At 35.3% G+C, this 15,576-nt stretch overlaps 2 protein-coding genes across 2 annotated transcripts in view; one reads left to right on the forward strand and one right to left on the reverse strand.

Moving 5' to 3' along the window:
• Positions 1–4,828, forward strand: part of LOC117114370 (transmembrane protein 59-like) — an 8,666-nt gene extending 3,838 nt beyond the window's left edge. The window contains exons 3-6 of the mRNA XM_033258029.1: positions 114–214; positions 370–586; positions 1,292–1,497; positions 3,252–4,828. Of these exons, the coding sequence (XP_033113920.1) occupies positions 114–214; positions 370–586; positions 1,292–1,497; positions 3,252–3,395 (668 nt within the window). The 3' untranslated portion in view covers positions 3,396–4,828. The remainder of the gene's footprint in view (positions 1–113; positions 215–369; positions 587–1,291; positions 1,498–3,251) is intronic.
• Positions 4,450–15,576, reverse strand: part of LOC117114368 (glutamate receptor ionotropic, NMDA 3A-like) — a 29,889-nt gene continuing 18,762 nt past the window's right edge. The window contains exons 2-8 of the mRNA XM_033258027.1: positions 12,851–13,425; positions 11,412–12,450; positions 10,390–10,535; positions 9,605–9,738; positions 7,669–7,839; positions 6,963–7,099; positions 4,450–6,246 (exon numbers count right to left, since the gene is read on the reverse strand). Coding sequence (XP_033113918.1) covers positions 6,133–6,246; positions 6,963–7,099; positions 7,669–7,839; positions 9,605–9,738; positions 10,390–10,535; positions 11,412–12,450; positions 12,851–13,425 — 2,316 coding nt within the window. The 3' untranslated portion in view covers positions 4,450–6,132. The remainder of the gene's footprint in view (positions 6,247–6,962; positions 7,100–7,668; positions 7,840–9,604; positions 9,739–10,389; positions 10,536–11,411; positions 12,451–12,850; positions 13,426–15,576) is intronic.

Here is a 15,576-nt window from a genome sequence, read left to right on the forward strand (position 1 = left end):
CACATGGGGAAGATTTAATCGCACCAGGGGCGAAATTTGGCCCATGGGCGACCTATTAAAGACCCAGGGGTAATATATTCATGTTAAATTATTGTACTGAATCATATTTTCAGCATGCAAAGAAGCATATGATGATATGAGTGAAGGTGCATGTTTTGCCTGCTGTCTTGGATGCGCAAGCCAAGTACCATACATCATGCAGCTAAGGGAAAAGGTAAATATGCTAAAGGCCTAAAAAATATATTGTTTTTACCTCCTCTGCTGCCCCAATTTTTATTATTTTCAAAAAACTACTTTTAAATTTAATTTTTTTTTAATTTTTTTTTTTTTTTAAAAATTGAAAAAATATTCAACTATTTGTTCTTCTAGTATGCCCAAATGGAACCAGTGATTCACTTGCTGACACCACTGCTCACAATGCAGAACATATACCGTGAGATTGTGGACAATGCTCACGGAATGATCATGAGTTCCTGGTCGGTGTTCATGCAGTCCGACAACGGCATTGTCTATGTATTTGAGTCGAAACCAAGAGTCGATACCTTTACACTTCAGTCACAGTATCTAAATGAAGATCAGGTTTTAGGTAAATAATAATATCTCAAACAGCAGTATGAATACTGGGTTCAAATCCCACATCAAAATTTTTCTCATAAGTGAAAAGAAGATCCATTCCCTAAGCCTTTAAACAAAACACTACTTTCATGATGAGAGAGGTGAGTCATTCACTGTCGGATGAGATTGTTATCCATGACAATACTAGTGTGTTGTACATTTATACATAAATAAGCTACAGTAGGCCTTATAATACCCAACAACAATAGGCATGGTATTTAATCTTAGTCTTCCTTATGTGTTTACCTGGAAAGCACTTACAGTGAAAGGTCAGTAATCCTCATTGATTGTTTTGTGGAAGATCTGTTGTGTTACCCAGGCAATGAAACAGTGTGTTAAGTCATTCTCCAATTTATGCATTATCCATCAGTATTAAATTCAATATTTTTAAATTAACAAGTGGCTTTACTGGTATCAAAATTCATTGATATAAAGCACAAAAATCCTGATTAGTTGTTTTGGCATGTTACCAGATGGCTTCATCTGGTAGCCTTGGTTGTTAGGAGTGATAGTGTAAACAGCACAACCTGTCAGCTTTATTCTTTTTGAACCTTATTAATTTTATATCAATAAATTTATTGTTTGTAAACCATACAAAAAATAACTGTTGAAATAGTTTGAATATTTAACAACTTTCTACATCAATTTGTCCATTTTCTATGTTTTTTTCGTTCAGTGGTGGATGATGTCGTCGACACTTCACCATCGTATGACAGCAGCTACACGTCCAACACGAGTGATTGGTTGTCCTGCGTTTCATATCGGTCTGGCCTCCCTGAATGGCTCATTTCACTTATCCTCTTCCTGTCGTCTGCCTCTATGATCTGGCTTGGATTTGCCTCGTGTTCGACAGCTAAACCACAACGAGTCATAACACCCAAGGTTTGTAGAGCATCCATCAATTTATATTTTGGAATCATAACTGTCTCTGAGTTAAGTTGGATGACAGCAAAAAGTATAGAACTGCAAGAAGTCCGACTCTCGTAGTTTCGTTGAAACACAATCCTACCTCAAAAAGTACTACCACAAACTAGAGGGTGCACTTCAAAAGAACATAAAAGGCATTTGTATTGCATCAATAGAAGGCATGTTTGAGTTTCAAACTCTATTTGTATTCTAAAAGGGCACCCCCTATCTCGTGGTAGTTTGTTTTTCGTTTCATTGTGTGCATGCAAAATCAAGACAGTCGGACCTCTTGCAATTCTCTACTCTTTGGTGACAATAGTTTCTTTCATAATAATAATAATATTTGTATCCTGTGTGATACCAAATATGTACCACACCACTTGTAAAAATGTTGGTGGAGTCTGTATAGTGTTTAATCAATCAATCAATCAATCAATCATATACTTTATTGCAATCAATATTGATGTAACAATAGTTACTTTGAACCTCTTGTTGGGGGACCTTGAGCCCCCTCTCGGGGGGATATATGGCACTGCCACTGCTCTGTCCCCCTCCCCTTCCCCCTTTTACATTTCTATTTTCATCTACCTCCAAAATTCTGACCACACACTAATTCTCATTTTCTGCTTGAACTTGTACCTTTCTGTCTTCATTTTTTGCCTTACGCTGTACACTTCTCCAGTGAACTCGAACTTGATTAAGTTGTCCGTACTTGACCTAGAATTCCCAATTCCAATTGTTAACTAAATTGTTATATTCATTGTTACAAGTTGTATTGTACCATATGCCTGGACATTGTCATGCTAGGTAGATATGGTCTTTTATTGGCTTTTGAAGGGATTGAGTCTTATAATCTTCGACCTATATGCAAACCAAGAATATATTTTCTTATGTAAATTATTAAAATAGATTTTAAAAACAAATATTAATAAGATTCTCAAAATACAGTAAAACAATAAATTGCTCATTTTATCATCATCGTCTTTAACACTATTAGACATCATTTGACATTGCACATTTTACAAGATCTTCAATCGTTAAGACCTCAAAGTTTCTCTCTTCCTCTTTGTTGTCCTAATCCATGTAATCATAATATAATTAATTCTCTCTAATTATTTATTTACTCAACAATCTTTTTCAGGGGCAGATTTAGAGGGGGACCGGGCTGGTCCCGGCCCTTCCTTTTGGAATGTCAAAAAAAAAAAAAAAGAAAAAATTGATTACCCAAAAAGGCCTTAGGGCTTATTTTCGGGTGTCTAAAACACAGAAATTTTGCGGGGGAATTCCCCGGACCCCTAGGGTATTGTTATCTCAATCAGCCCCAATTTCGGCCAGTTTCTGGTCCCCCTTTTTGGACATTTCTGGATCCGCCCCTGTTTTGAGACGGTGACTAACAATAACATCTCTTTTAATTCCATTCAAATACAGATATAAAATGTCTTAACTACAATACAATAAAGTTGTGAAAATTTGTAAAAATTCAATAGTTAAAATGACTGTTCTAATGAATTCATTTTAACGCTATCCATATTAGGATTAAGGCAGTGTGTGTCTATTCAACATTAACCTTTATTGTGTTACCTACGTATACAGGAATGTATTATACACACATTGTGTGGTTCAGCGAAAAAAATATTTTCTTGTTAACTTTAAACTTTTTTATTCTTCAAGTTTATAAACTATTCATATACATTAAACTTTAAAAGGAGATTTTGTTTCATTCGTTTCAGAAAACATATAAGTACTTAGACCCAGAATGGGAGGATCTGATGAAGAAGTACCCTGTATGTGTGGCTGAATCGTTTGACCAGGGCTCAATGGCAGAGCCGCTGCCCATTAAGGTGGACATACGGCACGAGAATACTAGTATATAACTTAGTTGCAATAAAATGGGATGAAGTTACCCCAGGAATTATGTATGCTATGACAATGCATAGTATTTTTGTTTGTTTTTAAAAATATTACTAGTTTAGTAAATACAAAACTGTTCAATTTGAACAGTAATGGCATTATACTATTTTGGTGACATGGTCACATTAATGGTCTTTGTCACCATACTATGTCTTGGTTAAATTTGGTTTGTCTTGGGTTTTTGATTTATGTATTTGTTTAAAATAATTTGGTATTGTTGTGATATTGACATTGTTTCTATCAATTTAAAATTGTGGTTTTTCTGAGCATATACTGTTTATAAGGGACCATATAAACTTCTGTACAATCGTCGTTTTGTGATTGTTTTAAAAAATATTACCTTTTTTTAAGTATTTGGGGAGGAAAACCTTGGCATAAAGTCGTACTATAATACATTGAATTTCAGTGTTTGGTAGCTATTCAATACAGACAGGGTTTCTTGCTGTGGTGGGATTGAAACTTGAAAGAAGAAGATTCCTTTTCTATTTTAGGTTTCATAACTGAACAAATTTAAATCAATTAATCTGTACTAATTAATATTCATTAGTGTTTATTAATGATAACAATATAATAGTATAGGTCATTGTTAAATTGCTGTAGTTTTTGTTGATAATTTGAGATATTTCACCCACATATATTTTTTTACCCAAAAATTGTTATTCAGTATTAATATGTTACATTTAATTTAATTTTCTTGATAAATTGATTTGGAAATTTCATTGGTATTCTGAAGATTTGGTCTTAAACTGGATCTTTTAGTTGTCTGTGTTTTTTACTGTATTTCTATGAAACATAAAATAATGTGCGTAAAGTGTTTTAACATTAAACGTAAGCATTGTATGTCAATTATTTGTTAAATTCACTACTGTAATTCCTTTGGTATATAACTCCCTTTGAACAAAAATTTGGGGAAATTTTTGGGGGTGGAGTTATACCCGACTAATCCCCTTTTTAATCAAATGTTAATTTCCCAGCACTGTTTGCCTAATTCAAAGCCAATATTCGATATTTTTTTGCTGAAAATATTTGTAAATTTTAGCTGGTATGTAGAATTGGGCATAAAGTAATAATGTGTTTATTTATACTCAAGGAACTACGGTACTAGAATATAATAATGTTTATTTAATAAAGAAAAGCTGTATTTTATCACAGGCAACATATCTTTAAATTTTAATTCATATGGGTTCATTATTAATGATTGGTGTATTTTGGATAATTATTGGTTAGAGGCTTTTCTGTTTTTTTATCAATGAATTTGCCTCTTTATCTAAATGACCAAGGTGGACAATATTTAAGTGTAAACCGAGTTCATTATACTGTATTGCTCCTAAGCACTTGGATGCATGTATGGTCTGCGAATATGTACTTCAATGTAAAATATATAATAACAAAATGATTTGTGTTTCTACTTTCTTTTATTAATATTCTGTCAGTTGCAAAGTCATCAAAGTAACAATAATCACCATAAACATGAAAGATAGTTATATTGATTATTTTAAAAAATAAAATCTAATTTTGATAACATAAATTAAATTAAAAACTATTCTTTATGGGCGTGTCTAGGCCATCACATGGTTCCTCGGAAGAAACATGATTGGCAGAGAGCTAGCTCAGGTTAAAATGACCGACATATAAGGCATAGTTTTGTTAATCAGTCTCTTCTAAGAGCGATAAGGCTTAATGAATTATCTCATCTTTATAATAATTACACCAATTAAAAAAAATTGTAAAAATATTTTCATAAATATCATTTAAATGATAAACTACATTCTAAGATTATCCAGAATATTACACCATTATATTGAGTCACACGATAAATAGCTGAGATTTGCCCATCAGTATATGGGTGTGATATGACCTCACATGCCCATCAGTGGCGGCTCCAGGATATATTTTCTTGGGTGGGGGGAGGAGTGGGTAATCTGCTGACGAGAGGACTTGAGATCGTATGCGCGAGCTGGGGGAAGGGGTTGAAAGAGGTTTCTCCCTCCCAAATGAGATTTTCTTTAAGAATAGCAGCCTCTGGATGGCCGGAAATGGCACTCTCAGACTGTGACAGACATAATGTTGGCTTAGTGTGGGCCTATTTATATATATTTTTATGGTCTGATTGTCCGACGGAGGGTGGGGCTTGACCTGTCCGGTGGGGGACTTACACCCCCTTTCCCCCCACTGGCGCCGCCACTGATGCCCATATACAGTCAAGTCACAGGTACTGTATATTGAAGAATGCACTACCAGGGATTTTGTGGGACAAGATTTGCTTAATACTAAATACATTTTGAAATAATATAATTTTAAAATATTATATACATCTTCTTTTTTTTTTTTTAATAAAATTTGAAAACAAACATCGTCCTTCAAGAAGACAAGATAATATGATGGATAGCAAGAAATATTTTCACCAACAATCGGAAGAGGAACTGTCGTTTTTTTCTTAGGAATGATATTCAGAAAAGATGTGACACTACTGCCATAGCAGACGATGGCATCTGATGGTGATGGTAGGACGTCCCTCTACGACTGGTACTCTGTCGCGGCAAGATTCTTAAGATGTCATTAACACCCACTACGTACACAGGGGTGATCATAAATACCATCAATCGTCGTATGCTTTAGCCAAAGTTATATACTGTATATAAGATCACTTTAGGTCTATTGTATAGTATCAAATTTGTATTCTAATCCTACGAACGGTGATTACTCTTTGTGAAGCATTTTTCGAAACTCGCCGTTTTTCACGAGAGCCACGAGATCTTTGATATTGGAAGACGACGATTGAGTATTACCACTGTTAACTTCGTTATGGATACGCTGTATATCAGAAAGTGTGAAGAATAAGATTGTTAGTAATATCATAAAGAAATATATAACATTCTGCATTGTATTTGATAAGTATCTGATATTCAACTTAGCCATCATCACCATCATTATCACTATCACCGTAATCATTATCATCATCATTAATGTGTCATTGTTCATGATCATGTGAATGACTATAGTGTCTGCCGAATGTCTTGTAAAAGCTGTCTATCTATACCAGTACCAGTATATAATCGAAGCTGATGTCATAATTATAATTATGCGCATTTTAGTGCATAATTTTACGTTCTAATTTGAATGTGTCACGTCAGATTTTCAATTAACGTTTAATATCATATTCACTTTTGAATGTGTGACGTCATATATTAGTTTTACCGAAAATTGTAATTTACATGCAATTTGGCCGTGAGGCTACGAGATGAAAAATTTTAGATTAGGAATTTTGGATGTGTGACGTCAAATAGGAAACCAAAATTGCTCGTTAGTTTATGATTCGCATTGATTTTTTTATGCTTGCCTATATAACTCTTGCCTAAGTCGAATCCAAAATGGCATTGAAAAATTGTTTTAAAAAAATCGACTTACCCAGATCGTTAATTAATGGAAAACACAACAATTTGGCATAACAAAATAAGATCGACTTAGAAATTATTCGAGTTAGGCAAAGTCGACTTCGGCAAGTTTAACTGTATATCATAAAGTATTACCTGGCTAATTACAAGGAAATTCCGTTTGTTTCTTGGTCTTTTCCTCAGATGAGGAACTCCCCATTTGTGCATTGCAAACTCACAGAGTAGGAGCAGGAATCCTGTTACGATTCCTAATATCAACATTACAATTAAACCTGAAAAGAATGTAATGCAATTGAATTTGATTAATTTGTTTTAAATGACATTCTTATCCTAATATTAAGGTACTGTATTATAGGTTTTAATCTATAGAAGATATGGTATTTGGCATAATATTAGAAGAAAATAATAATAATAATAATAATAATAATAATAATAATAATAATAATAATAATAATAATAATAATAATAACAATAATCGTTGTATAGACTTATATAGCGCATATTATGGAGACCTCTGCGCTTAACATAAACATGAAAAAAAAAACAAGAAGAAAGTACTAGTATAATCTAACCCTAAAGACAAACTAATCCGACCGTTGACTCCGAAGAGCTCATCCGCCCTTCTGAGTCAGGAAATCTCAGTAAGGAACTTACTGAAACCACTGATCTCTACTATATAGCTATTAAACTCGGTTGTCACGTAATAAGAACAATGAAATGGAGATAATATTGGCTACAAACACCCCCGGCATAATAAGCAACATCATAAAATCTAAGTGTAAATATTTGTACCGATTTCCTTAATGGCATGATTTATATTTCCATGCCTCGCTATGTTTACCTGCAACATGTCTCACTGTCACGCTGCTATCGTTACCACCGGTTTGGGGGTTCAGGACATCCTCCTTCAAACAACCAACCGCATCGAACCATTTTCGATGAAGCTGCTCCAGACGACCGTCCATCTCATATTGAAGTAAAATAGTCGATAATGGTATTTTCAATGTAGAACCTGCAATAGCGACAAACGAATCCATGGTATCAATTTATGGTATTTATTATTATTTATTTATTTATCCTATCAATAATTTCCAACACAACTATTTTTGATAGTAATTGTTATTGTCGTGATTGAATAGACAATAACTGGATTTGCGTCAGGAGAAACATGTATAGGTGTAATTTTTGCCCTACCGAACGTGAAATGTACTGAATACTCAGTACGCGAATTATCATCAGCCTCATCATAGTCATCATTGTCATCATCTTCTTCTTCAAAATCTTCATCATCCTCCTCATCACCATTATCATCCTCGTTACCATGATTACAATTACCATCATCATTACCATAAATCATCATAATCATTTGCATCATCATCGCCATCATCATTCTCATTATTATTATTATAAAACTGATTTATAATGCGGACATAGGCCCATAAAGGAAGCCTGTTTAAGCGCCATAATTAGGGACGAATTTTTAATTGTTATCTCAAAGTTTATCATTATCTGCAAACAAAAAGATATTCATTTGTCAGTGCTATTCATTACAACACCAGTTTTATTGGAAAAAAAAAACGCAAATGCTTTAAAGAAAACGCAATTTTGCTTTAGGCAAACGATGTAGGCCTATTGATCCATAGGTTAGATTCCCAGAATGGTATCCAATAGCTTTATCACTTCGATTTATGACTGCGATACATGTTGCTATAAATGCCAGCATAGTGACAGCTTGGAAACCATACATTAGTTGAATTCCCCGGACGCTGGGTACTTTTTATTACTCGCGAAGAGTATTTATTTGTATCTTAAGAACTCCAGGCCTAATGAATGTTTATCACATTTTCTGTAGGAAAAATGAATTCCTTTCTAACATACTCAATTTCACTTATAAGAAAAATGACGGACACCTTTGTCCCCTTCAGCCAACTGATGTTAAATAAGTTTTTTCTGAACATTTCTAGTCAATAAAATTCGGCATGTTAAATTGAATCAGCAAAACCTTTATGTAACAATATATGTTAGAACTATATTTTACCTCAATCAACCCGAGAGCTCATCTGCAGGTTTGTCGATTGGGGTGAAAGCTTGCAGAATATCATTGCTTTCAGTCGTAAACTGCTACTAACACTAACATTAGTATCGACATTATTATAATTCTTTATTCAACATTAACTGTTTTTGTTTTATTATTAAAAGTGGTGGCATGGATTAACCTTGACATCATGACGGACGTCATAATAATTATGAAAATTTCAATCACGCATAACAAGTGAATTATGAATTATAAATATCATCGCTTAAACGTTAATAGGGAGTTTTCGCAAGCTTAAAACGATAACAAATACGGTTCGTCATCAACTTTTTAGACAACCCTTCCCATAGAGTAGCATGTCACAGCGTAGGAAACATATTCAGCTCCTACAGCATAGGCCTATAATTCGTCGCTTACATCACGAACTAACACAATCAAAGTAGATTGTGTTAGTTCGTGAAATCACAGTAGCGCGTCAAAACGAGCGTATTGGTTGTCAAGCAATTTTGTATTCTTTACCACACAAAAAGTCCTTAACGACAACAGCGCGTATTTTGACGCGCTTTTTTGATTTCAGGAACTAACACAATTGAATTTAATTGTGTTAGTTCGTGATGTGAGCGACGAATTGTTCAAGAATGTTTTAGGCACGAATGACGATAATGGTAACGACGTTTTCGTGTAGGTTGCGAAATCTTCCTATTGCCTGGGTCGTGTCCGTGTGTTAGTACGTCAGGCCTACCTTTAGGGAGACCGATTCCAAAACCTTCCTCTCCAAATGGGCTCCCCACGTTGACTAACTTACAGTCTGGGTCATTCAACATCCTATAATCGATTATTGGAGAGTCGTATAAAAATACATCAAGGTCTCCATTCCTTTAAAAATAGAAGGAAATTCATAGATTAAGAACGGTAGTGTATCATTATTTGTTGTGGTACTTTTTGTAGGGTTTGCAATTACTAATTATTAGTAATTAATTTTTAAAATTATTGTATAAAATTAATTTTTTGGTTCCAATTAATTAATAACTTCGCGTTTACGATTTCGTTTAGTGGGACTTATTACCAACAATATCCAAACTTAGCGCATCAGGTCTGTTACATAGACATTCCTGATCAGGGGCAGATCCGAGGTTGGCACTGACAGGGGCGCTCCACCCCATCCCGGCAGCAGGGAGTGTGAAATTAGTTAGATAAGAGATTAAAATGACACACAGTGGTATGGTGACATCTTAAAGTCTCAGAAAAGATTTCACGACCCGCCACTGAGGATGAATAATGATAATAACGAAATTATAATCCAATTCAGCTTTAATGAAACATAAGGATATCTTCTCGTACTTCCTGAGTAAACAAATAGGCAGGTCTTTCGAAATAAAGTCCTTGATAATGGAACCAAACAGACACAAATTGATGAAAAAATAGTTTGTTACACAATTGTAAAACGTTCGGCATAATAGATGTTTTGATGGTAAGCTAAAGGTGCTGATATTATGATTATAAGTGTTGACGGACATATGGACATACCGTAAACTTTCGATAGCTTGCTCCGTAGAGGGTTGCACAAATTTGTCCATAAATTGGTCCAAACGAGGATTCAATCTTGCTAAGTACGACTGGATACTACTGCCTGTTACAGTGCCGATGTTTATGTCTCCATTTGGGGAATTCAACTATTTAGATTTCAAAAATAATAACTGTTTAACGTGATTGGCTAGGACAAAATTTACCGATACGAATGTCGACAGAAGTAATAAAGTATAGCGCCTTCCCGTCACTGGAGTCTGGGTTTAAATCACGTGACAACACGTGATTTAAGTACAGCATCTTGTGTACATATTTGTATTGTGACAGTGATTAATATTATTAAGTAATAATAATAATAATAATAATAATAATAATATTAAGTTATATATTATACCGCAATATTAAGTTATATATTATATAGGCCTACTATAATATTAAGTTCGCTATTAGCACTCATTGTACCAAGTGCTAAATAGGGAATATTGAACATAAAAATAATAGCATTGCGATACAAAGATGGTTGACGAATATTAGCTTATCACAATAAAAAAAAAAAAGTTGAGCTATTAGGCTTAAACTTTCTCTCCAAATTATACCGCTCGCTCATAGGTTCTTTAAAGTGGCACTTTGATAGGCATGGAATCAATTCAAAGGTTTTGAAACATAATATTTTGCAAATCATTGAAAACTAAAATTGTTTTGTCTCTTGAAAGTTGAAAAGGGACTTGATCGTTTTCGATGACAGAGTTGTAATTCAGAGTGTTTTAATTTATTAAAAAAACCAAAAACCAAAGACTTTGGAATCAATATCTTTGGAATTTGGAAGCCCTATTTATCCATGCTTATTTAGCGCCCCCTCAGTTCGGCGACTGTGCACGTGTTTTGCACACCTGTAGTTAGGGTACGCCACTATCATCACTAAAGACAATGGACTCAGTGGAGCAACAAGTGACATACTGCCAACGCGTTGTTAGTAAGCTTAAGGTAGGAATCACAAAAATCAGACAGTCTTATCAACTTACCTTAGGATCATTTATTCCTTCAATATGCAAGTATGACATTTGCCCTGCCATAAATGCAGCAAGGTTAGCAGTGTAACTAGCAAAAAATATGACAGAAAAACCTCCCCACATATTTAGTAGAGTTCTACTCGTCATGCATTTCGGCGGCTTAGTTCGTATTGTGTGACAAAACAAAATCGCGAATGTTATGTTTAAGGCAGACGGAAAACCGAATATATACTTCCTATTTCGACCCGCTGGGTGTAGTCCATATGGACTACCCCACTCGAAGAACGTTATAGCAAATGATATTACAATGGCTGACATAAAAATTGTAATCCACACAGAGCCATGTAAAGGGGCCAGAAAGGCACCAAATGTTAGCTCGCGTTTTTTCTTAGCAACTAAGGCAGAAAAGCCAGAATGGAAGAACGGTGCTGTGAAGTCGATGACTTCACTACGTTCCAATGTGATACTAAAGGAAGAAATTGCGATGTCTGCCGTTCCCTGAAGCAGATCTCCAACCATGCCGTTCCAGCTTCCATTTTCAATGGCGCCGTGGTTTTGATCGGCGACAAGGTAGAGATCATAGTTCAAATCAAGATCACGACTAATTTCATTCAGGAGATCAACACATAATCCTAGACAGCATCGTCTGCTACTGATGTCTTCGTCATTCTCTGACACTGTCTTTAGTCTATGGATCTCTCTGGTAATATCAAGAGGGTCGCTGTTTGTTGTCTCGATACACATTTTGCCAGTTACACAATCAAAGTTTGATGATTCAGCGTAATATAAGAAAGGCTTTTCTACATTTGTTACAACTAGAATACGTTGTGTGTCGATACCGAATGGACGGTCCTTTTTGCCAGGCCACACTAAGGTATCGAGGCTCAGGGCTCCATGGTTCCATTTTCCAACTACTTTCCAATGCATACTGGGGTTTTTCTTCGAATTGGCCATTAAGTTAATAATTTCGTAGGATGCACCGACAAGGTCACCTTTTTTGTCAAACTTCACATGCCTCGTTATTCCTTCAAATGATGTGTCCAATAATTCCCTGTAAGAATGAAAACAACGAGTTGGTTAATACTAAACTCATATTTTTGTTGAAGTACTACCAATAGTAACAGTATACAAAGTCTGATACATTCAAAGTATTGATTAGGCTAAAATCATTATAGGCCCTATTTCATCGAGTACTTCTCTTGTTTTGTTTTATTTTGTTTTTTGGGGTTTTTTTTAAGGGGTGGGGGAAAAAGAACTTAATTTTCTGCTGATTAATTCGATGAAAATTGCTGACTTTAGAAATATATGATAGAATCAAACCCTTTGAAGCAATTGGAAAACAGACATTCGAAACCGTTTCTAACATTGTTTTCAAATGTTAAAAATTATGGCATTAAACGAATTTATTGACACATTTTTTATCTCATGTTAATGGTTACAGTGCAGCGCACCTATATAACGCATCCCCTTCCTTAGATCTCCTCCTTCCAATGCCTTGGCAACCGACGTTATGGAAACTAACGTTGACTTTGTTAACTGCAATATTCATAAGAGTTTTTGAGTCCTGAAAAGTATCATTTATATTTCCGTGTTCAATAAGCCTCAATGATATCAGGCCTTCTGGATAATGAACTAAAAGGCTTTTGTTATATGTCAACAGGGATTCCGTAGCTATTATTGCATAGCCTTGACTCAAGACGTCTTTCTGTTTTGCGATTTTGAAAAGTACCGCGGCCTCTTGCGGACTACAATGTATGATCACCACACGAATATCGTCTATTACCAATTGTTGCAATGCTTCGACAACATCCTCTCCATTCTCATTAATTGTCATGTAATCAACGAATTCCCAGACAGATGAAGTACTGGTCAGACGTCTAAGTTCTCGAACAAATGCTTCAGTTGATGACGAGCGACTACCAAGAAGTGCAAATTTATAGAGGGCGTAACGTTGAAGAAGACTCAGAATGACCTTGGCTTGTTTGGATTCAGATATTGCAAAACGAAGAAATAGTGGATGGTTCTCCTGAAAAATGAAGTTTGATACTCAAATTACTGTACAATTTAAAATAAGGATGGTTAAAAATTATTAATATAGAAAGAAAAGAGAGTGTTCCGAAAATTATACTTTATTGGGAAGGGTAGTGGAAAATATGAGGAGTAGATTTTTATGTATTACAGGGGCGGATTAGTAGAGTCCCCCCTCCCCCACCTTTGGAAAGTAAAAAAAAATGAACAAAAAATAAGAAAGAAAGAAAAATAAATTATTGATCGCCCAAAACGCCTTAGAGGTTATTTCCGGACATCTAGAAAAACAATTCACCATACCCCAATAGGTAGTGTTGTCAAGTCCGCTTTTCGGAAATCTCTTGATCCGCACTTGTATTGCATCTGAAAAGGTGATCTAAATGGCATTGAATGATAGGTACTGCATTGAATATTGAAATAAAAATTAAATTAGGTCTATGTTAAACCATCTCATTAAATCGATATCCGAAGATATAAATGAAAAAAAAAAACAATGCTCTGGGAAACAATGGCTGGAGTTCGGTATACGGATACAACTTTGAACTTAAAGAAGAGGAATCTGCGAGTGTGAAAAAAAGGTTGCGGGAAAACGCGGGAGCATATTCTATCTGTGCTGACGTATAAACTAACTCACCATTGAGGCTTCGTTTGAAATTTAAATCCGATTAAAGCAATCATCCTCACACTATTTCACGCATGAGTAATTGAACAGGCATTCGTTATTATGTTCTTAAGCATTTAACGACAAGGCGGGATGATATACAGTAGGCCTATAATACACATCTAATGTTATGTTTAAGGCAGACGGAAAACCGAATATATACTTCCTATTTCGACCCGCTGGGTGTAGTCCATATGGACTACCCCACTCGAAGAACGTTATAGCAAATGATATTACAATGGCTGACATAAAAATTGTAATCCACACAGAGCCATGTAAAGGGGCCAGAAAGGCACCAAATGTTAGCTCGCGTTTTTTCTTAGCAACTAAGGCAGAAAAGCCAGAATGGAAGAACGGTGCTGTGAAGTCGATGACTTCACTACGTTCCAATGTGATACTAAAGGAAGAAATTGCGATGTCTGCCGTTCCCTGAAGCAGATCTCCAACCATGCCGTTCCAGCTTCCATTTTCAATGGCGCCGTGGTTTTGATCGGCGACAAGGTAGAGATCATAGTTCAAATCAAGATCACGACTAATTTCATTCAGGAGATCAACACATAATCCTAGACAGCATCGTCTGCTACTGATGTCTTCGTCATTCTCTGACACTGTCTTTAGTCTATGGATCTCTCTGGTAATATCAAGAGGGTCGCTGTTTGTTGTCTCGATACACATTTTGCCAGTTACACAATCAAAGTTTGATGATTCAGCGTAATATAAGAAAGGCTTTTCTACATTTGTTACAACTAGAATACGTTGTGTGTCGATACCGAATGGACGGTCCTTTTTGCCAGGCCACACTAAGGTATCGAGGCTCAGGGCTCCATGGTTCCATTTTCCAACTACTTTCCAATGCATACTGGGGTTTTTCTTCGAATTGGCCATTAAGTTAATAATTTCGTAGGATGCACCGACAAGGTCACCTTTTTTGTCAAACTTCACATGCCTCGTTATTCCTTCAAATGATGTGTCCAATAATTCCCTGTAAGAATGAAAACAACGAGTTGGTTAATACTAAACTCATATTTCTGTTGAAGTACTACCAATAGTAACAGTATACAAAGTCTGATACATTCAAAGTATTGATTAGGCTAAAATCTGTCTCTTATACACATCTAGATGTGTATAAGAGACAGGTAGAGGGTTGCACAAATTTGTCCATAAATTGGTCCAAACGAGGATTCAATCTTGCTAAGTACGACTGGATACTACTGCCTGTTACAGTGCCGATGTTTATGTCTCCATTTGGGGAATTCAACTATTTAGATTTCAAAAATAATAACTGTTTAACGTGATTGGCTAGGACAAAATTTACCGATACGAATGTCGACAGAAGTAATAAAGTATAGCGCCTTCCCGTCACTGGAGTCTGGGTTTAAATCACGTGACAACACGTGATTTAAGTACAGCATCTTGTGTACATATTTGTATTGTGACAGTGATTAATATTATTAAGTAATAATAATAATAATAATAATAATAATAATA

The sequence above is a fragment of the Anneissia japonica genome, unplaced genomic scaffold (assembly GCF_011630105.1).
Source record: "Anneissia japonica isolate Jap-2015-1 unplaced genomic scaffold, ASM1163010v1 scaffold1231_len1163931_cov198, whole genome shotgun sequence".
NCBI lineage: Eukaryota > Metazoa > Echinodermata > Crinoidea > Comatulida > Comatulidae > Anneissia > Anneissia japonica.